Source organism: Hippopotamus amphibius, chromosome 11 (assembly GCF_030028045.1).
Source record: "Hippopotamus amphibius kiboko isolate mHipAmp2 chromosome 11, mHipAmp2.hap2, whole genome shotgun sequence".
In the NCBI taxonomy this organism is placed as follows: Eukaryota; Metazoa; Chordata; class Mammalia; order Artiodactyla; family Hippopotamidae; genus Hippopotamus; species Hippopotamus amphibius.
This window is the reverse complement of record NC_080196.1, coordinates 74,537,555-74,561,394: the sequence shown is the minus strand read 5'-3', so window position 1 is coordinate 74,561,394 and position 23,840 is coordinate 74,537,555. Positions and strand designations below refer to the sequence as shown.

Below are 23,840 nucleotides of genomic sequence, written 5' to 3'. Positions count from 1 at the left end.
ACTGAGGCTTACAGAGGTTAAGTAACTTACCCAGTGTGACTGGTAAATGTCAGATGCAGGATTTGAACCCAGGTCTACCTCACTTCAGAGTTTAATACCCTTTCTATAGTTTTGTACTAAAACAGCCTTAGAAGCATACCTACATGGTGTCACCCCGTGTAGGTGGATTCTCTCTCTTCTGACTCACTTCAGTGAGGCTTTTTTTCTTGCATTTATCCTATTAGATTTGACCCATTATTCCAGCCTCTGGGGGGGGTCTTTCATATGTTGATTTTTTTCCTACCATGTATTAGGTTAGCTTTTATTCTCAGCTTTGTGTCTTTCATAAATTTGATGAATATTCCATCAGTTCCCTGCATCAAAATCAGTCATAAATGTTGAGAACAGAACTGCCTAAGGATGGAGCCCTGAGGCATACTACCACAGGTTTCCTCATCAGTGATAATTCTTTGTCTGGTGGTGTTCAGTCTGGAGTCTGTTTTTCTCTGTTAGTACCAAGTTTGTATTTCCTCCTTTTGTTTACAGTGAGAAGATAGCAAGAGAATCATTGTCAGATGCCTTCCTGAGAGCTAGATATACAGTAGAGCATTCCTCAGAAAAGTGGCTTTATAACCCTATTTTTAAAAATTAGTCTTATTTGAATTATTCATATAATAAACTGGTTCCAAGAAGCCAGGGTATCAGACTCATTAGTGTATATTTCGGGGAACCCTCTTTTTTGAAAATCAGAATGTTTGCGTGAACTTGATAGCTATAACTACTTCATTAAATTTAAATTATATTTTAACTGGAAGTGTGAGTTCTTTAGAGGAGGAGAAAAGCTTGAATATTAAAAACTTTTTTACAGACTCATTATGAAGGGAGACCCTGGATCCTTACAGCTCTTTTGAAGAATGAACAACTAAAATTGTTGTGACAGGAATTTAAAGGGAGACTTTCAGGCCATTAGAAAAGTGGAAGGAGAAAGATGACCAGTGTACGTAATTAACCAAAAGCTGTGGCATAAACTTTTAACTTTTCTCAGAAAATAAGATGAGGCCTAATACTTTAAAGAAGAAACTTGGTTACTATATGGAAAGTTGTTTTGTTTTGTTTCCCTTTTTTTTAATGACAAAGGAGGACAAAGCCAGCACTTGTTTACTTAGTTTAGACACCTCTAGTTAGAGCTGGTTTTGTGTGTATGTGTGTGTGTGTTTTCTTCTTGTGATCCCAGCTACTTCTAGATTGACTCTGCCAGGAAATCAGTTTCTTCTCGTGACTCATTCATGTTTCAGGTTGAATTTTTATGACTAATAGGCAGGTAGCCTGTGACGTGATTAGTTAAAGTGAGGTCAAATAGATTTCACACTCCATTAATTTGTAAGGGTTTCTCATATGACTTTAGTTTACTTTTTTTTTCCAGAATAAGATGGTAGAATTGTAGGTAGAGATTAAATATTAGCTCTAAAGATTTTCCTCAGTATAGAATATAGGATTGTGAACCACAAATAATGTTGATATTATCTAGGAAATTAAGATATCTGTTAGGAAAAATTATTCTCTTTTAATTTAAAAAAATCTCTTGATCATAACATAAAAAATCTCATTATTCTTTGTTGGAACTATGTACATATTACAAATTGATATGAGTATATTAGGACACACTGGTTTTGTCATGTAAAGTAAAGCCTAAATTCCTGACAGACTGAAAAAAATTGGTGGCAAATAAGATCAGTGATTGTTTGACATAGGAAAGTCAGTTGAGTTAAAGTGAATTAACTTTATTTTACTTAATATCTACAATTCAGTTCAAACCCAGTCTTCAGGTGCCTTTGTTCCTGAATTGAATTGGGCAAGAACATATGCCTAGATCACCAATTTATTTTTCTAGTGAAATCTGGGAATGTCTCATATTCTTTCATTCAGTAAATAATTATTGAGCATGTAGCAGGTACCCACTATTGCAGACACTTGTGATGTATCAGTGAACCAAAAAGATCCTTATCCTTTTCAAGCTCACATTCTGGTTGGTGAGCAATAGACAAATCGATTATGCAGTATGTGAGAAAGCAGTAACTGCTGTGGATAAAGTAACAGAGCAGAATAACAAGGAGCCACAGTACTAGGGTGTGGGGTGGGGAGGGGGTTGCAGTTTTAAATAGCACGTTCAAGACAGACATTGAAGAGAAGGTAAAACTCCAGCAGACACTTGAGAAAGATGAGGTAGTTAGCCATGTGATATCTGAGGATGAGCATTCCAAGCAGATGGAACAGCTAGAGCAAACACAAAGTGGGAGCGTGTCTGGTGTGTTTGAGGAGCCTCGGGGAAGGAACGGTGGCTGGAGTAGAATATAACATAAAAGGAGTCAGAGAGGTAATAGGGGTGGGGGGTGATTAGATCAATCATTTAAAGGACTTTGACTTGTGCTTTCAGTGAAGTGGGGAGATGTGGCAGGTTTTAATCAGAAGAGTGACATAATATGACAAGTTTTAATAGGACTATTCTGACTGATGTGTTAAGAGCACTGTAAGTGAGCCTGGACAGAAGCAGGAGTAGAAATTCAAAGTCTGAGTCCTACTTGTAGTCAGTCATTAGTCCCACAGTCTATACCAAGGATAATAGTATTGTCCTAGGAGTCTGGCTGTCAGGGTTTAGATCCTGCTTCTGTTACTTACTGTTATATTTCAGTAAGTGACTTAACTTCTGTGTCTTTATTTTCCCTTTGTGAAATGAGAGTAATGATGGTAATACCTTATACTTAAACTGATACATGTAGCACTTTGAACAGTTCCTGGCAGTGTAAACCTGCAACAAATGTTGATGTTATCACTGTTAGTGTTAATTGTCACCCTGAACCTGTCATTTGCCAAGTCTTATTGATTCTCTTGCCACAGTATTTAACACTGGTCCCTTCCTTTCCGTACTTATCTTAAGAATTCGAGTTCAAACCCACAGAAGCTCCTGCCCGAACTATTATAGCCACTGCCTCCTTTCTTTCTGTCCCAGTCAATCTTGCACAGTCTTGCTGCTAGATTGTCACCTTACTTCCATGCTCTAAAACCTTAATTCCTTTTCCTCTTGCTTTCTAAATTTTGTGCACACTTAGTCGAGGCTCTCCTTCATGTAGTTCCAGCTTGTCCTTCTCTAACACAGGTACACAGTACTGCCTGCCTTTACTCAAACTTGGAGGATCCTCTGCTGACTTTCTCTGCCATTTGAAATTGTTTTAATTTTACCTCAAGTACCACCAACTACACTTTCCACTTCACTTCTGACCATAATATTCCCCACCTGGTACTCTATTTATTTGAGTACTTCTCTAATCCTTGTATTTAGATGCAAGGAATTATATCTCTTATAGCTTCATACCTGTGTTCTGTAGCTCATACAATATGGTAGATTTTTTAATAAACATTTATTGAACTAATTTTCTTTCCTTTGTCCTTGTTTTCCTCTAGGAATGATCAGCCACATCAAGCAGCTGATCTTGAATCTGAGGAAGATGTTATTCCAGATTCACCAATAACCACCTTTTCATTTTCTGGCACTAACCGGCTACGAAGAAAGGAGAACCTCCATGTCCGATACGTAGAACAAACACATACTAAACTGGAGCACTCTGGGTGTGCACATGGTGAGGATTGGAGTTGTAGTTTAGTTAGCTGGTTCTGTTAAAAAAAAAATTCATCTATTGTTAGGAAGATAGTCATTGTTCAGGTAACTTGTGTTACAGCTGTAAGTTTAACATCCATTAGTGAAGTGACTGGGAAGGCATCTTCTGCTCTTACTATGTATAGACCTGTGTTGCTCATCTGAATATGTAAACACTCAGCATTTTACAAATGTAGTGGATAGTTTTTTCCTTTTTTTTTCTTTTTATTTAAAAAATATTTCTATGTGTATATATCTGAGTGGGATACATGGAAAAAGGAAAGTAACCTAAGTTCCACCTACTGTGTGCCGGTTATTATGCTAAGTGATTTGAATACATTATTACTGTATTTTAATTCTCATGACAGGTTTGTCAGGTAGCTACTAGCACCTTCCTTTTACAGATGAGGAAAGATTTGCTCTTTAGAGGGGTTAAATAAAAAGGGTTACTGTCAAGTAAGTAGATGAGTCAGAATTCAAATATAAATCTCCCTGGCTCTAAGCTTTTGTACTTTCCAAGTCCTATCCATGGCTACTCCCAAAGCTTTAATTAGCTATTTTTATTTTTTATAATATGCAGCACTTAGTGGTAAAGGAAGAAATGGCTTTATAATGCATCTAGTTTATGGCTTATCAGTGACATATTTCTAATTTCAGGCCTGTTTACCATTCCTGCTAAATGCTTTGGAACTACCTTTTCATGTAGTCCTGAAATTTATCCTGTGACATGATACAGTGCTTATTCCTTTTAATATTGACCTAAAAGCATATCAGTATTCAAAACTTTCATCTTTACCCTAAACTGTTTGTAACAAAGAAAGCATTTGTGGGGAAAGACTTTTCATAGTCCTAGAGATATTTTTATAATACAAAGAAATTGTTGACAGTAGCTATGCCTTTTAAAAGAATAGATCTTAATCTTTGATATTGGAAAATTGACAGTTTTCCCCCATTTTATGTGAGCTTGCATCACCATCTAGTGGAAAACAAAAGAATTGTTAAAAATCTTACACGTAATTAGGAGCTAAAGTAAAATGTAGGATCGTGGATTTAGAATGAACATTTGTGGGCCTTTTAGTCTGGTATTGGATAGGACATGAATCACTACAGATAAGCATCGGCATAATGTAGATCATGTTTAAATCCATCTGAAAGAGTATCCAGAAAAACAAATCACAGCAATTTTCTTTTTTAGGAAAGTAGTCTTTTGTATCTAGTAAAAATGCTCTTGGTTTCATTTCTTCATGGTATGAGAATTACCTGTAACTATTTAAAACTTTATCCATTTTAATTTTTTTCTGATCATTTTTACTTGAAATATGAGATTTTGGTTTTAAAATATAAGATCACTTTTGAGCCATGCAAATTATTTTTAAACTAATTTAATGACTAGTTACCTTTTCTCTTTCTAACCACCCGTGCTTGTTATTTTAAAATGTATACTGCTTTTTAATGATAATTTCCAGTTGTAATTAGTAAAAGTCTGTTTCCCTTTACTTTATCCTTCTTTCGGTTTTCTTTGAATTAAATCCTTAAATAGTGGCATGATTTCTGGTAAAGCATGTTTCCAATTTCCTTCCAAAAAATGAAAACTAAAACAAAGATTGAAAATCTGTATGATGCAGTATTCATTTCAAATGAACCTACTTATTTGCAGTAATACACAAGGAAAAGATACATTAAAATATTACAACTCTAGAAAGCTTAGATCAGAAGAAGCTTATCTGTTTCAGTCCTCTCTCCCCCACCTTCCTAACTTCCAACTTTGTTTCTCAGTGAATCTAAAGGAATAAACTTTTTAGAATATTGAAGTTATGTCAATAAAATGCACTTTTAAGTATTGGCTTATTATTTTTCATCATGATTGTTTGTTTACATGTAATCTCTCCTCTTTTTTCCCCTTAGAATTGAGAAAAGTACCAACGTCTTCAACTCATCCACAACATAAACCTAATGAAAGTGAAATTCTAGTAGCCGATACTTGTGCTCAGAGTCAAGCTCCAATGGCTAGTAAGCAAGATACTGAGATTACTTTAAAGTTTAGAATTCGTGGGCTAGAGCGGCGTCAGAATTAGACAATATTTTAAAATATTTTCCATATGATTTTGTTTGTATTATTTGTTTAGCAGTCTTTTCATATTGGAAAGTAATCTTGTTATTAATTCATATTAATATCCCATCTACATTAATACAAATTGCTAGTAATTTTAAGTAAATAAGGCTTTACTGTGGTTTACTCATTCATTCAACAAATATTTGAGTGCCTACTGTATACCAGGCACTAAACAAAACAAAATCTTTAACCTCATAGAGCTTACAATCTAGTTGGGGGAGAAAGAAATATATGTTAGATGAAGTAGGAGCTCTGAAGAAAAATAGAGCAGGGTAAGAAGAGATATTAGAAAGCCTCATTTTAAAAGTAACATTTGAGCAGAGACTGAGGGAAGCAAGTGAGTCATGTGGATTTCTGGGACAAGAACATCCCAGGTGGAGAAGTCAGTGATCACAAAGGTCCTGAGGTGAGGTTGCTCTTTGGTTTGTTTGAAGGACATTAAGGAGCCCTGTGTGGCTGAGGCAGAGTAAATGAAAGGGAGATTGGTTTGAGCAACTCTGTTCTTTAGAGTTGCTATTTGCTAAGAGGAGAGAGACTGGGAGCAGGAGTTTTGCAGGGTGGAGCTGAGGGTAGGGGTGATTAGAAATCAGGAGTTTGGTTTTGAGAATATTTTGTTTCAGATGCTGGGTGGGCATTCAGGTAAAGATTTTGGATGTACAGGTGAGTGTGAATGTAGAGAAGTCTAGCATAGAGATACAAATGGAAGTTATAAGCATGTAGGTCTAACAACTGAAGCCATGAAACTGGATGAGATTGCCAAGCAAGTGAGTGAAGATGGGGAAGAGAAGTTGTTCCAGTACTTAGCCCTGAGACACTCGACTATGTAAAGCAGTGATTCTCAACTATTTTTTTTTTATTATCACTCCCATCCAGCCTTTTTAGATGTTTTTCCCCCCAATCACTTCCCCCATGGGATTTTAATACTGCAGGTATACTGAATGTGTGTATATGTATCTGTGTCTCATACATAAGAAGATTTTTTTGCCCCCCAGGAACCATTTTTACCTCCTTGGAGGCAGTATCACAGCTGTTGGGTTGGTGATTTAGAGATTGAGAAAATGAGGAGGAGCCGACTAAGTAGCCAGAAAAGGAGCTGCCAGTGAGATAGGAAAACCAAGATAAAGTGGTGTCCTCTAAACCAAGAGAGAAAGGAGCAAGTGGTCACTATGGTGAACAGTGCCGATAGGTCACAGAAGATGAAGACTGAGAATTGACCATTGGATTTGGTCCACTGGAGACCATGGAGTGCTAAATTCTTAATAACTGTTAAAGTGTAAGGGTCATCAACTAGACTACCATGTTCAAGAGAAAGGGAAGCAGCACCTGTGAACAAGTCCTTCAAGGCCTTTTGTGGTGAAAGGGGAAGAGAGAATGGACAGTGGCTAAAGAGAAACATGGGTCCAGGGAGGATTTTAAAAGATGGAACATTATAGCATATTCAGCATGTTTTTATGCTTATGGAATGATCAAGTAAAGAGAGAGAAATAAGGGGGAGTTCCCTGGTGGTCCAGTGGTTGAAGTTCCGTGCTTCCACTGTGGCGGGGTGCAGGTTCGATCCCTGGTTGGGGAAGTAAGATCCCTCATGCCTCGCAGCATGGCCAGAAAAAAAAAAAAGAGAGAGAAATGAGTAATTCTGGAGAGAGAGGGAACAGTTGCCAGATCCTTGAAAAAGTGAGAGGAGATGGAATGCAGAGTGCAACTGGAAGGGCTGGCCATACTTAGTCACTTATTCATTTAATATTAGGACAGAGCCTATACTCTGAAGGCTACAAATCGTTTTATATTAGTGTGTGGGTGTGCGTGTGTGCGTGCGCGCGCGTGCGTGTGTGCATGTGTATAGACAGACTGGCAGGCAAAGGCTGCAGGGGATGTTAGACTGAGTGTGGCAGAACCTTGTTTCTCAGCACTCAGGAGCCCGTCTGCTGCTGCTGCTGCTGCTGCCAGAACTTTACTGCATCAGTGGTTCTCTTGTCCTGTATCTCCAGTCTCTCTGCAGGTTCTTGCCTTTCAACGTATATGTTATCTTCTGTCTTTTAAAGTAACCCCCTTTTAATTGTCTCCACTCTTAGCTAGAGCTTCTCTTCAAGGCTGAAAAAGTGGTCTGTGCTCAGTTTCTCCTTTCTCTATCCCATTCATTCCAGGGAGAGAAAGAAGTGCAGGGAGAGGAAGGAGGGAGGGAGGAAGAAGACGGGGAGGAAGGGGGAGAAAAGGGAACACATCCTCACCCTCTCTTTTCTCACTTATTACATTGGACTGCTCAGCAGTAGTCATCAGAGACCTCCTGGTTGTTAACTCTAGTGGATACTTCCCAGTCCTTATCTTACTTAACCTTTCTATGACATTTGACATTGAGCACTCTGTTGAAGTGATGCCACTCTTCATTCTCTTCTTACTGCTCGTTTTTCACCATTGGCTGTTTTTTCTCTGTCTTTTAAATGTTATTGTCCCCAATATATATGATCCTTGGCCTATTCTCTCTTTTTCTCTTTCTGGAGGAATCTTCACTTAGAGTTAGTATTCTGCTACCACCTATGTGATAAATTCCAAATCTATCTCTTTCCAAGACTTTTCTCCTGGATTCCAAACCAGTGTATCTGCCTGCTGTTGAACATCTGTACCTGCATACCCTTCCACTTCAGCATGTCCAGAATGAAACTTCCTTGTCAAACCTACTCATCCTTTTACTTATAATCTCAGTGAGTGACACTTTACTTACCTGTTTGAGTTACCTAAATCAGAAAACTTCGAGTCATCTTAGATTCCTGCTTCTTCAACTTATATCTGAATATTCTCCAGGTCTTATTGATTGTACCTCCTACATGTCTGTCATGCACACTCTTCTGCACCCACGTAATAGTAGTTTGGGCCCATCAGCATCTCTCACGAGACTCTTTTAGTAATCTAATTAGTCCCTTTGCCTATTAGTGACTGCTTCTTGTTCTGTCAGCCTGTCTGAATTACCTTTTCAGCCCAAATATTGCATCTATCCTCCATTAAAAACCCTTGGATATCTCTTCATTGCCTACAGGATAAATTTTAAATTCTTTAGCATAATCTGATCCCTTATCAACCTGTCTGGGCTTATGTCCTACTCCCATTATATCTTTTGTGCTTTGATTTCCAGTGGTTGAACCACATGTAATTCTCTGAACGTGCGATTTTGTTTCATATATCTCACCTTCCACATATCTAGAATCCTCTCTGCCCCCTAGCCCAGTTTAATTCCTTTTTCTCCCAAGAGCCAGCTTAGTCATCACTTGGTGAGCATTCCTTGATTTCTCAAGGTAGATTTAGGAGTCCTTCCTCTGTGTTTAAATCACCCCTTTTATGTACCTTTAATGTTTATCATATTTTATTGTAATTTTTTTTAACCTTTCTATTTCAACTATAGCAGCCCATAAGCTCCTTGAGGACAAGAACCTTTTTTTTTTCATATAATGTCCAGCACAATGCCTGAAACATAGTATGTGCTCCATAAATACTTGTTGACTTATTGAAACTCTGTATACATAAAACTTTATAAAATATTTGAACACAGGTGAATTCTGTATAAATATGTGTTAGCCTAAAACTTGAAAATTATGCAGTGCTGAAAATCTCTCTGCACTGTGAGAGAGTTTTCATGAAGTGAAACTCTCATGAACGAGTGTTTTCATGAAAGGTACATATAAATATGGTTTGATATTCATGCTATGTCTTATATCACAAGAAATCCATTTAATTATATATTTTTTATTTTTTTCAGTGGCAATAAGAAAAATAATCTGTTTGTTGCATTCATTTAGGAAAAATAGAAAACCTAATAGAAAAAGTTTAGCAAGCATAGATGCTAAATACGTGTAACATCACAATTTATAGTAGATATTTTGGAATTTTTGCACAGAATTTTTAAAATTGTTCAGTGCCATTTTGTAAAGTGGTCCTTTGCGCTTTTCCTTTCCTTTTTTGTATTTTTTCATTCATCTAGGTTCTACAATTGTATAATTGCTTGTGTTTGTTTTCTTTTTTTTAACTTAGAAACACATGGAAAAAGCAGTTATTCTCCTGATAATTTAGCTACAGTTGTTGCTGAAACACTTGGACTTAGTGTTCAAGATGAATCTGTAAGTAATCGTTTAGTTTGGTGATAATATGAGTTAATTAGTGTCTTTTGAGGTCATTTTTTAGAGAATTGAGCAAGAGAAAAATTATTTTATCCAAAGAGTATTGGATAAAGGCCTAGAACAAAAATTGATGTGACTAGAAAGCCCCATTTGTATTATTCACCCCAGGCAGTTGCAGAAATCTAGAGTCTTTAGAATCCTTGGGATATAGGTTGTGGGTTGAGTCAAAATTTAGATGGCTTAGAGGATTTAGCCAACCCTCTTCCCTGCCCCCCTTTCTTGCCTACCCTCTTCCAACTAAGAGAAGACTTTAAGATTTAAACCTTTAGGTTGATTTCAGAATTTATTGGATCTTTTCAGCATCCTTTATTTTTATTGATTGATTGACTGGCTGCATTGGGTCTTCGTTGTTGCGCACAGGCCTTTCCCTAGTTGTGAGAGTGGGGATACTCTTTGTTGTGGTGCGTGGGCTTCTCATTGTGGCTTCCCTTGTTGCAGAGCACAGGCTCTAGGCACATGAGCTTCAATAGTTGCAGCATGTGGGCTCAGTAGTTGTGGCTTGAGGGCTCTAGAGCACAGGCTTCTTAATTGTGGTGCTTGGGCTTAGCTGCTCCATGGCACATGAGATCTTCCCGGGCCAGGGATCGAACCCATGTCCCCTGCACTGGCAGGTAGATTCTTAACCACTGCGCCACCAGGGATGTTCTCAATGTCCTTTAAACTGGGCTTTGATTTGGAAGACAGGCTAAAGTCTTGGATCTACTATAGGTGCTTTAATTCATCTTTTTCCTTATAAATGCCAGTCCAATTAGACCAAATCTTTAGGGATTGAGTCAGAAATTGACCCCATGATTTTCTTTTCATTATTTTAGTGCTTCCTTACATCAGATACATTTACTCTTTTTCTTAATTGATCCCTGAAAAATGGAAACCTTGAATTCTTCAATCTTAAGAAAGTTTCATTTTGGTACAGCTTTAAAACAATATTCCTTTGCTTTAGTCAGTAAATGTATATATGCTCTTCTAAAATTTTCTTGCTGTCGAATTTTTAAAAATTAAATTGGTTTTTCACTGCATTTGAGTTTTGGTTTTTTGTGGTTTTTGTTTTTTTGTTTTTTGGTCCTTTCTAGTTTTAAATCTATCTTCAAGTGGTGGTGGGTAGTTTTTAACCCTTTAAACTTTAAATGTGTTTTAATGGTTTTTAATCCCTTCCTGCCCATAAACCTGGCAAGTCAGAGTAGTGTAGACACCAAATCTAATAAGGGAATTGATCTCTAAAGACTTGCTGCTCAAAGTGAGATCCACAGGCCAATAGCATCTGCATCCCTGAAAGTTTATTAGAAATAGAAAATCTCAAACCTAACCCCAGACCTACTGAAAGAGAACTTATATTTTCACAAGATCCTCAGTCGATTTGTATGCATGTTAAAGTTTGGGAAGCACAGCTCTCTAAAGGATCCTTTAAATTTGCCTCCTTAAAGTGTAAATAATCATCTCTGTTTCCTTCCTCTCATCTAACTAATCTTGTTTTTTGGAATTGGCAACCACCAGTCTGCTTTCTGTCCTTATGAATTTACCTATTCTGGAGAATTCATATAAATGGAATCATATATGTGGCTTTTGAGTCTGTTGTCTTTCACTTAGCCTCATCCACATCATAACATGTCTCATTATTTCATTCCTTTTTAAGAAAAAATAATCTTGGGGACTTCCCTGGTGGTCCTGTGGTTAAGACTCCGTGCTTTCACTGCAGGGGACGTGGGTTTGATCCCTGGTCAGGGAACTAAGATCCTGAGTGCTACATGGCACAGCCCAAAAAAAAAAAAGAATAAATAATTTTCTTTTGTATTTATGTACTTTATATTTTATTATTGAAGGAATCTCGAGGCCCTAGGAGCCCTCTTGATGATGAGCTCTACCACTGTCTGGAAGGAGATCACAAAAAACAACCTTTTGAGGAATCTACAAGAAATAGTGAAGATAGTTTAAGGTAATTTGGGGCACTTTGGTAAAAACTTACAAACTCTCAATGAAATTCGATTCCAGTGAGTTCCATATATTTAAACTATTTCTCTTCTCAGCTTGTTATTCTGGTTGTATTAATTTTTATTTAAAAAATATTTCCCCCAGTTTATGACCAATTAAGGGCTTTTTGTGTTAGTTTAGAGAGATGGATATTACTTTTAGATTCTTTCTGTACTTCTGTCAGGGAGTACTTAAGAGATCCCTGCCTTATCTCCTTTAAAGATCTAGTTATCCCTTCTGGGTCTGTATTTTCAAAAACTGGATGTTGTATGAAATCCATCATTAGTTCGGATAAGTTTCCAAGATCGGGATATATCTTGTTTTTACTAATTTCAGAATGTCCATTAACTAACAATACCTATATTTATGTAGTATTTTGCTTTTTAAAAGACTTTCAGTATTAGATACATGTATCACATTTAATTTGTCATCATAGTAATTCATTAGAGTAGGTTTTATTACCCCCATTTTTCACAGTCAACAAAAATGCAGCTCCGCAAAGGTTAAATGCCTTTTTAAGACCACGCAACTATTAAGTACTAGACTCAGAGCTCTTAGCCATTACACATCTTCAAACCTAATGCTCTTTCTGCTGCCACAGCTGTCTCCTCTGCTACAGGCAGCCTGGGTCTTGGAGAGGGTGTGGAGAAAAGGGAACCCTCCTGCACTGTTGGTGGGAATGTAAGTTGGTACAGCCACTATGGAAAACAATTTGGAGGTTCCTTAAAAAACTACAAATAGAATACCATATGATCCAGTAATCCCACTACTGGGCATATACCCAAAGAAAACCATAATCCCAAAAGAAACGTACCATAATGTTTATTGCAGCACTATTTACAATAGCCAGGACATGGAAGCAACCGAAATGCCCATCAACAAATGAATGGATAAAGAAGATGTGGCATATATATACGATGGAATATTACTCAGCTATAAAAAGGGATGAGATGGAGCTATATGTAATGAGGTGGATAGACCTACAGTCTGTCATACAGAGTGAAGTAAGTCAGAAAGAGAAAGACAAATATTATATGCTAACTGACATATACGGAATCTAAAAATGGTACTGATGAACTCAGTGACAAGAACAAGGACACAGATGCAGAGAATGGACTGGAGAACTCAAGGTTTGGGAGGGGGCGTGGGGTGAAGGGGAAGCTGAGACGAAGCGAGAGAGTAGCACAGACATATATATACTACCAACTGTAAAATAGATAGCCAGTGGGAAGTTGTTGTATAACAAAGGGAGTTCAACTCGAGGATGGATGATGCCTTAGAGGACTGGGACGGGGAGGGTAGGGGGGACTCGAGGGAGGGTAGGGGGGGAGGCGAGGGAGGGAGGGAAAACAGGGATATGTGTATAAAAACAGATGATTGAACTTGGTGTACCCCCAAAAAAATAATAAATAAAATTATAAAAAAAAAAAAAAAGACCACGCAACTATTAAGTACTAGAGTCGGAGCTCTTAGCCATTACACATCTTCAAACCTAATGCTCTTTCTGCTGCCACAGCTGTCTCCTCTGCTACAGGCAGCCTGGGTCTTGAGTTTTGTTCAATTCTGAAGTATAAGAATTTTGTTTCTTGGAGTTAATCATGATAAGATTTTTGTAACAGCAAAAGAATTTGGGTCCCCAGTGGGATTTATTAAAATATGATTTTCTTATATAGTGAATTATTTAAGTTACTTAGGAAAAATATTCATAGATAGAAATATCATTGTATTGAGATATGTTTGCTGTATCATTTCTCTCTGCTTTCTGTCCAGCCAAATAAAGAGAAGCCAGCAACTATAACATATCTTATATTAGAGACAGACCATTAACCAAAATTTTTGGTTAAGACCTTACTATTTCATAATTCTGTATTAGCAAAAGTTTTCTCATTATGCTTGTCTTTTAATTTTTACTCTATTTCTTTAATAGGAAAAAAGCTTTACCACTCTTTATTTTTTTAGATTTTCAGATTCTAATTCAAAGACTCCTCCTCAAGAAGAATTGACTACTCGGGTATCATCTCCTGTATTTGGAGCTACCTCTAGTGTGAAAAGTAGTTTAGGTTTGAATACAAGTTTGTCGCCTTCTCTTCTAGAGACTGGGAATAAAAAACATCTGAAAACAGTGCCTTTCAGCAACACTTCTAATCCTAGATTAGAGAAACCTAGATCAAAATCTGAAGATGGTGCCCTTTTCACACATCCTAATCTTGGGGCTGAAGTGAACAAGATCACTAACCCATCATCTTCTAATAAGCAGATGCTTATAAATAAAAACACAAGTGAACCCCTAAGTGAACAGGATAGTATTGCTCACATGAAAGATACTGTCACAGATAAACATGTGGTACCCCTGAAATCATTGGGAGGCAGAACCAAAAGGAAGAAAATCGAGGAAGAAAGTGAAGATGAAGTAAGCTGCCCCCAAGCCTCCTTTGATAAAGAAAATGCTTTTCCTTTTCCACTGGATAGTCATTCTTCCATGAATGGAGACTATGTGATGGATAAACCTCTGGATCTGTCTGATCGATTTTCAGCTATTCAGCGTCAAGAGAAAAGCCAAGGAAGTGAGAACTCTAAAATCGGATTTAGGCAAGTGACTCTCTATGACGCTTTGAAGCCCATTCCAAAGGGCTCTTCCTCAAGCCGGAAGGCCTTGAGTCAGAGCTGTGAGTTAACCAGAGATTCCCCAGAAGAGCCCCGTTTACAGGCGTCCCTCCTCCAGTCCTTGAGTAAATCTCCAGATAATAAAACACTGTTACAAATAAAGGAAGAAAATCCTATCTTTAAAATTCCTCTATGTCCACGTGAAAGTTTGGAGACAGAGAATCTTTTTGGTGACATGAAGGTTTGTGTTAAATGTTCAAGGATTTTGATTACAGTGGTTGTTTGTGATTTCTCCTAGATGCTAATAATTCTTTCTGTTTTAGGGTGCTGGTTCTCAGGAGCCTATAAAAATAAACAACAGGTCAGTCCATGGAGCATGTGAACCTGCATCTGTTCTTCAGTTAAATCCATGTAGAATTGCTAAAACAAAGTCTCTACAAAACAACCAAGGTATGTGTACTATAAATAGCATTTCTACTCTTTTTTTAATGACTTTAAATTGAGTATTGTGGTATATTATGTACATTCTTTTTTGGATAGATTGAATTGTTTTTGGAAAATATACCTTATCCCTGTGTGTTTCTGTGTTTTATAGCACAATTCTTATTGGTTTCACTTTGCATGTGATTTTGCCACTCTTCTGCTTTTTGAAAAAATAAATTGACATCTTTAATACCTACTTTTAAAGGTGATTTTATAGATTTACGTGTTTTATGTAGTTATTTTCTTTACAAAAAAGCTTTAAAAAATTTAAACTTTTACAGATTTTTTAAAAATATAAAAAATTGAAATTTATCATCTAAACCTTGTTCCTCACCCCATAGATAGTCTGTCCTTTGCTTCACATTTACATGTATATCTGTAAGCATTTGTATACGCGAAATAACTCTGTGTTTAACCTTTTGAGGAACTATCTTTTTTCCAAAGGAGCCCACATCATTTTACATTCCCACGAGCAGCATGTGAGGGTTCCAATTTCCCCACATTCTCACCAACACTTGTTATTCTCTGTCTTTTTGATTCTAGCAATCCTATGAGTGTGAAGTTATATCTCAGTGGTGGTTTTGGTTTGCCTTTGCCTCATGGCTAATGACGTTAAGCATCTTTTCATGTACTTACTGGCTATTTGTGTATCTTCTTTAAAGGACTGTCTATTCAGGTCCTTTGCTTATTCTTAATTGGAGTAATTGTCTTATTATTGAGTTGTGACAGTGCTTTCTATATCCTCGGTACAAATCCTTTATCAGACATATGATTTGCAAAACTTTTCTCTCATTCTGTGGGTCCCGTAGTGTTTTAACGTGATGAGGATTTTAAAAATCTGTTTTTAATTGTGTCTTTTTTTCTCCTCATCTAAGATGTATCCTTTGAAAATATCCAGTGGAGTATAGATCCAGGAGTAGACCTTTCTCAGTATAAAACGGATATTACTGTAGTAGACACAAAGGTAAGTTAGAAAATAGAACCTAAAGCCTATGTGGTTATTCTAGTGTATTGTTAGGCACCCTGCTCTCCTGACTCACTCTGTGACCTTGAGGTAATCACATACCTCTTAGAACCTTTATATATTTATTCAGAAAACTATGAAATAATAACATTTATTATTACAACTTTATGGTATTTTTGAAAGAGTAATAATACTTTCTGACTTTAGAGACCTTTGCTGGAAGATATAGTTTTAAGGTAATGTAAAATGCTAATTACATATTTTAAATAGTTTTGTTTTTTATCAAAGTAATCTATTATATGCCTTGATTAACTTAAAATAATCTACCTTCAAGAAAAAAATTTCATTTTTCCCAGTTGGCTATTTTTTTAAATACTGTGTATTTTTTTAATTAAAATACAGAGCAGAAATAACTTTTTTGGCTTATATTTAGGCTCTACATAGTTTGAGAAGTTCTCTTTTACTTGGTAACATATTAATAAAGTATTTAACAGTTGCTAGAGTAATATATATCCATCAAGAAATCAAATTTGACTTATGAACTTTTGTTCTTAGTGTACATTGATGTTCATTTCTGTGAAACAGATTCGGGAAGAAAGGAAGCTCCAGGGATTTTGGTAGCACATAGTTCTCTCTCCCTTGGCAGCAGTCCTTTTCCTGGGCTTGAGAGATAATGCTTGTATATCCAAGCTAAAAATGTTTTACAGGCATTTAAACCTAAATGTATGTATATTCCTAAAGAGTAATGGTAAATATTACTGAATGCTACTGCAGTAGAAGTGTACACTTAAAAAATGATTAAAATGGTAACATTTATGTTATGTATATTCCTCCCCCCCAAAAAAATAAGTAAATATAAGGCCATAAGGGATTATTGTTAAAATTTTGAATTTTTAAATATTTATTCAGGATGGCAGTCAGTCAAGATTAGCAGGAGGAGAGACAGTGGACATGGACTGTACGTTGGTTAGTGAAACTGTGCTTTTAAAAATGAAGAATCAAGAGCAGAAGGGAGAAAAAAGTCCAAGTAAGATTTGGGTTTTTTTTTTTTAATTTTAATACAAATGTGGAGGAAAGTTTATAGTCATACCATTGTACTGATGAGCATAAGTGACCTCTTCACCATAAACCAGTTTTTTTCCCCCTGTTCTCATAATACTAGAATTCTCCTTAGTAAAGTTTAGTTTCAACATTTCAGGAAAAAAATCTTTGGTAAAAATAATTTTTATTTTGAAAAGAATTCAAGTTGTTTCCAGGGGTCAGCAAACTACAGCCAGCTGCCGGTTTTGTAAGTTAAGTTTTACTGGAACCCAGCCTCACTCACTTGTTTATTTATTGCCTATGGCTGCTTGTGCAACACAGCAGCAGAGTTGAGTAGTTTCTGCAGAGACCTTGTAGTCCCACAGGCCTAAAATATTTATTGTCTGACCCTTTAAGAAAAAGTTTTCAGATCCCTGGTTTAGATAATTTTTTTTATAAAAGGTGTAAAGGGAATCTTGACAGTCCTGTTTTAGAAATATAACTTTCCAAAGCAATTTGAAAAGGAAAAAAAGGGAGGATTCCACCGAGAAGTATTAGTATAGATTTGCAAATTAACAGTAAACTACAGTTGGTAGTGTATATGATGAATGACTCTGCCATATTCTACTTCTGTAGAAGAGGAAATTTGGCTGAACTAGGGGTTTACAGCCCTTTGTAGTGAGAAACTGAATTCTTCATCTAAAGCCTTGATTTTCTGAAAGAGGTGGGAACAACGGAAGGATTTTGGTTGACACCACCTTAGCAACATTCCTAACCATGGAGGCATATGATATGAGAGCAGCTGACTGGGAATAGTTGTCATTCATCACCCTTACATGTTGAAGAGTTAGGATCTGCCACGTGAGGATGCAGGGCTAAAAGCAGAAGCATTTTCCAGTTATCGTCTTATTAGAAACTGAGGACGTTCCGACTGCGTATGTATTTCCTATCTTCTGCTGAATATGCTCTAGTCTACCTGCTCAGGGCCCAATAGTAAAATAGCCAGTCTTATCCTTGCTTCTTAAGAAAGCTTCTTATCTCTCACTGCCCCAAATGCAGTACGTGAGAGAAAATTTTCATAGACTTTGCCTTAATTCCTTGTTCTTGAGTAATAATATCCATACAATCAAGTACCGGGCTGCCTACGTTGAGAGGACAGTACCTATTAAAAGTAAACCTTAACAGCGATTTATTGTCTTTTTATAGTGAATGATGCTTAAATAACTTTCTTAAGAAGATGACTTTGCTTTTAAGATTATTTTGTTCCTGGGACCAGTTCCTGATAATGTTTTCCTCAGTTTTGTAGAAAAGGGAAAAACTAAAGTATGACAACTTTGGCTTCAGATTTATCTAGTTAATCTAAGATGATAGTTTCCCAAATATGTCTGAAGCAAATATCTTATGGAGGTGAAATTAGAACTTAAACTAATGAGTGGAGATAATTTTGACTAAGTAAGGCATTGTGAGTACCATTGCTGCATAATAAGACACTCCAGTAATTTAGAGGATTAGAACAACAACCATTTTCTTATCTTTCAATAGTTTCTGTGCTTCAGGAATTCAGGAAGGGCTGGGCTAGGTGGTTCTATCTCAGCGTCTCGTGCAATTGTAGACAAATGGTGGCTGGAGCTGGAACAACAGAAAGCTGGACAGATGAGAGATACTTGGCACCGCTCTCCTCATTCAGTCTCAGGGCTTCTCCATATAGTCTTTCCATGTGGGCTAGTTTGAGCTTCCTCATTACATGGAGAACTAGGATCCCAGAGTGAGCATCCCCAAAGAGCAATGTAGAAGTGCATGGTATTTTTATGACCTGGACTCGGAAGTTGCTCAGTAGGAGGAGTGCCAAGATCACATTGTAAGCATAGCAAATGGAATAGGAGATATTGTTGAGCCCATACTTGGAAAAAGTCTGTCCCTTTTAACCATAAGGTAGATCTTTTTCATACTTAGAATTAAAGATGAAATCTACCATTAAACTCCCAATTACTGCTAATATTATAATTGAAAAAATGTTTTTTATATCTCTACTCTGTGTTAGCCTTAGTAGATGCTATGATAGAAAGATCAATAAGGATATAGTCTTCTGTCCACAAGTATTTTACAATCAGAAGTCTGACCAACAAAAAAATAAATCAACAATTTATTGTGGTTTGCTGACAGCACATACAGTATGCTTTGGGAATGCTTAGCATGCTGCCTGGCACATAGAAGTTGTTTTTACTTACAAGTTTAACCCTCAGAATGGAAAAGGACAAATGTTTAATCATTCAGGAATTATTGAGAGAGAGTTCTGTATCAGAAACTGGAGATAATAGTAAACAGAACAAAAATACCTACTTCATGGAACTTACATTGTAACAGGATAAACAAACAAGTATGGTGTGCTAGATGACGGTAAGTGCTAGAGGAAGGTAAAACGGGGTGAGGTGCTAGAGTGTCTACATTGGGGAAGGTCGTAGTTACTTTATATAGAGTAATCTTGGCAGGCTTCAGTTTTGTCATATTTGTTAGCCAATTAAGTCTATTTCTAATTTTAGCAAACTGGTGTTTTTAAAAATGTGATTATATAATGGAAGTGTAGTTAGTACTCTGAAGCTGAAGTTAGCCCCTTGCATATCAAATATGGAATTGAATTCGTTATGTCTGTAACACTGAACTACCAAGTGTTAATGGTAGTGCAAGAAAATACTTTTTTGCTACCACATTAAAAAAATAATCAGGTAAACAAAACTCTGTAGAGATTTTGATGTCACTTATTTATACACAGTTTATTTAAACTTCATATTTTTCACCATTTATTACACCGTATTTTCTGTTCTTCACAATTCCTTTCAGTAGTTCCTTTTGGTTTAGTATGAATTATATTGATACATGAGTTGATAGAAAGACTTTTTAATATTTATAATGACAGCAACAAAAACTAGCATTCTCTTCACATGAGTAAAGGACATCTGAAGGCATAACATAAAACCTTTGTAAATGTGCAGTAACTACTCAGGCTTGGGGTTTATTCTTGCCTCATACACATCTGAATTATATTGTGGTAGTTCCTACAAGTTTCACATTGGTCTAAGAAAGCAAAAAGCTTGCTTGTTGCCTTAAGCCAATGCTCTTTCATATAGATGGAGAAAGAAAATTGAATGATAGCTTGGAAGATATGTTTGATCGGACTACACATGAAGAGTATGAGTCCTTTTTGGCGGATAGCTTCCCCCAAGTAGCAGCTGGAGAGAAGGAGTTGTCAACTACTACCAAAAAACCAAACTGTAAGACAATTTTCTTTCTAATTATGGTTTTTCCATTACACTGAGTTTACTAAATTAAGACATCATGCTTATAACAGAATCTTAATAAGGTATCTTAACAATTAAAGGTTCATGCTTCTTGAATAAATTCTTTTTGGGTTTTTTGTTGTTTCGTTTTTTATGTTTGTTTCAGTGGAGCGCTTAACATAATAGACAAGGTTTTCAATGGGGGAGAATATAGAAACATTTTTCAAATGGCCACTTGGTGACTGTATTAGTTAGGGTTCTTCAGAAAAATAGAACCAATAGGATGTAATATAAACAAACAAGCAAACATGTAATATAAATAAACAACCATTTAATATAAAGAGTTGGTTCATGTGATTATGGAGGCTGAGAGGTCCCAAGATCTGCATGTGATAAGCTGGAGACCCAAGAGAGTCAACATGTAGTTTCAGTCTGAGTCCAAAGGCCTGAGTCAGTTTTTTTTTTTAAAGGTAATTTCAGATTAATAGAAGAGTTACCAAAAATAGTTCAGAGGGTTTCTATGAACCTTTCACTCAGCTTATAAAAGTTTTGAGAAAATTCTTTGTTAAATGATATCGTAATTAAGTGAATTATTATATGAATTATTGTAATTGAGCGAAAAGAGGAAGTTTTGCAGAAAATTCAGACCCATTTCCTGCTTGAGTACTTTTACTGTATCTTTCTTCTTCAGATCTGTTTCATTAGAAGCAGTAATTTATAATGTAGGATAGCAATCAAAAGAAGAATAAGTGAAACTCTTAAGTAGATAATCTGAAATGAAAATTAGTTAAAATTCTTGCTAAATAACTCATTTTCTTACTGTGAGTAAAACGGTCAGAATTTTTAATTTAGTGCAAAGGTTGTTTTATACTGGCTTAAATGAGCACACCTTCTGCTATGGCAGTAGCCAAAGCATTGAATATAAATCTATCTTGATATTTTCCTTATGTTTTTCAAAGCGATAGCCCATAGGATGAGACCGTAACCAGAGATATAAAACAGCATGATTTTGCTTGCTCATCCCATAGCAAAAATTTCATCAAGCAAATTTCGTGATAAAAATTCACAACTGTTTAATTCATTTTTCCCCCAAGGAGAGCCTTTTGCAAATTGGTTTCACTTCAAAAAAAAAAAAAAGATATTCTTTTATAAGGTATAGTTATTAATTTCTATCCTTTTTTTTTTTTAAGTTGCATTTCACACTGAATATCCCAGAATTTCTTCTCACTTGCTTTTGTGGCAATGCTGCACTGATCTCCTGATCTCTGCCAACTTCTGTTTCTTAGAGTATCCCCAGGACTTTGTTTTCTTCCTCACACTCATTTTCTCTCATGCTTTTATTAATTACCTCTGAAAATAAAACTCCAAATCTGCATCTCTAGTATGATTCCGCCAATGAATCCCAGTCCTGCATTCTTAGTAATCCGACTTTTGTGTCTCTTCAATAGCTTAAACTTAACATAGATCTAAGCCAGTTTCCATTTATTTCCTACCAAGTGACCCTTCAGACTTTTTTATTTTTTCCAGTCACTCAGGCATAGAATTTAGGACTTTTTGTCCATTTATTTCATTTTCTTGACCCCCGTGTCACAAAATTCTACCTAGTCTTTCCTCATAGGAAGGAGCAGGTTTCGGGGAGGATATCAAAAGCTCAGTTATGGACATGTTAGTACTTACTAGACATTCAAGTGGAGGTGTTTGTAGGCAATTGACATGTGTCAAGTTTGGACAAGAAATCCAGAATTTAAAAAAAAAATTATTTAGGGGGCAAGAAGTGAACAGCAAGTAGATGGAGCCGAAAGTCATGGCACTGAATGAAAGCACCCAAGTATTGAATATAAATAGAAAAAAAGAGTACTTCAAGTTCTGACCTCTGGGGTATGGCAACTTTAAAAGGTCAGAGAAACAAAAAAGAAACCAGCAAAGGAAACTGAGAAGGAGCTGCAGCCTATGAAGTAGGAGGAACACGAGAGTATGTGCTGTTCTGGAAGACAAGTGAAAAAGACGTTTCTGTATATTCATTACTCCCAGTCTCGTCCTCTCTCTTCTGAACCTCAGACTTGATTCCAACTACATATTGGACATCTTATAAGCACCTTAAAATTAATATATTTCGATTAAAAATCTTTATTTTTCTACCCAAGTTTGATCTTCCTCTGCCTTTCTGGGTCTCATTAGGCCTCAATAAATATCCTTCCATTTACTAAAGATGGAAATGTGGGAGTCACATTTGACTTCTTTCACTTGACCTTCATGCCCACTCTTATACCCTGGCAGCACTAACTCCAAAATATATTTCACAACATTGCACTTCTCCATCTCTGTAGCCACTACCCTGGTCTCAACCACTCTGATCTCTACCTGTTCTAGTCCAGGCCTCCTAACTGGTCTTTTTATGTCAGTTATCTCTTATCTCTAGCCCAGTCTCTGCAGAGAGTTAAAAGTGATTTATTTTAAATTTAAATTGGATTGTATTCTTGTTTAAAAATCCTTCAATAAAAAGAAGATGTCCGAATGGCCAATTAGCACATGAAAAGATGGTTGACATTCTTGGACATCAGGGATGGGGATAACACTTCACACTGATAGAAATGGTTAAAAAGATTGGTAACATCTAGCATTAGCAAGTGTGAAGAGCAGCTGGAACTCTCATGCATTTCTGGTGGGGTAGAAAATTGATTATATCTTGAAAAACAGTTCAGTGGGGGTTTTTTAACAGCTTTATTGAAGTTGGTCCGTTTTTTGTAAAGCTAAGCATAAGCATATTCCTGTGTTGTGACCCAGCAGTTGTACTCCTAGGTATATACCCAAGAAAAATGAAAACATGTTCACGGGAAAATGTGTTCAAAAATGTTCATAGCAGTGCTATTTGTAATAGGTCAAAACTGGAAACAACCCAAATGTGCATCAGCAGGTGAATAAACTGTGGTATACTCATGATGAAATACTGTTTCACAACAAAAAGTAGGGATCTACTAGACTCAGCAACATGGATCAGTCTCCAAAACTTGTGCTAGAAAATGCACAAGATGAAAAAGAATACATACTATATAATCTCATTGATAAGTTCTAAAACAGATTTAACTAAGCAATGGGTAGAAATTAAATCAGTGATTGTGGGGAGGGGGGAGACATAAGAGAACATTCTTGTGCAAGAGAAACAATGGAATAGGAAACTTTCTTGGAAATGTTTTCTGTCTTGTTTTGGGTAGCAGTTACACTGGAATATACATTGGTTAAAATTCATCATAGTACACTTAACATCAGTGTGTGTAAATTATGCCTCAAAGTAGATAATGTTAAAAAGTCTTCAGTGGCTTCCCATTGCACTTACAGTAAAATGCAAACTCCTTCTCTTGGCCTCCAAGTCCCATCATGATCTGGTACCTGCCCAACCCCCACCCCCAACCTCATCTTCCACAGCACTTCCCTTTCTTTGCTAAATCTCAACCACACTGTCCTCCTCTTACTTCTTATAATGTACCAAACTTTTTGCCACTGAGGACCTTTACCTAGAACATTCCGCATTCTTACTTCTTCTCACAGCTGACTTCTCTGTATTCATCAGTTACTACCTTTCACGTTCAGGTAGCCTTAGCTGTCTGCTTGCTTAATGTCTGTC

At 36.5% G+C, this 23,840-nt stretch overlaps 1 protein-coding gene across 8 annotated transcripts in view; it reads left to right on the top strand.

Moving 5' to 3' along the window:
- The window catches only part of RBBP8 (RB binding protein 8, endonuclease), a 91,590-nt gene that overhangs the window by 57,420 nt on the left and 10,330 nt on the right, over positions 1-23,840 (top strand). For all 8 annotated transcript variants that reach the window (XM_057699693.1, XM_057699694.1, XM_057699687.1 and 5 more), the window contains 9 exons: positions 3,439-3,614; positions 5,537-5,641; positions 9,762-9,847; positions 11,725-11,837; positions 13,832-14,717; positions 14,800-14,926; positions 15,835-15,923; positions 16,833-16,950; positions 20,069-20,212. In XM_057699693.1, coding sequence (XP_057555676.1) covers positions 3,439-3,614; positions 5,537-5,641; positions 9,762-9,847; positions 11,725-11,837; positions 13,832-14,717; positions 14,800-14,926; positions 15,835-15,923; positions 16,833-16,950; positions 20,069-20,212 — 1,844 coding nt within the window. The remainder of the gene's footprint in view (positions 1-3,438; positions 3,615-5,536; positions 5,642-9,761; positions 9,848-11,724; positions 11,838-13,831; positions 14,718-14,799; positions 14,927-15,834; positions 15,924-16,832; positions 16,951-20,068; positions 20,213-23,840) is intronic.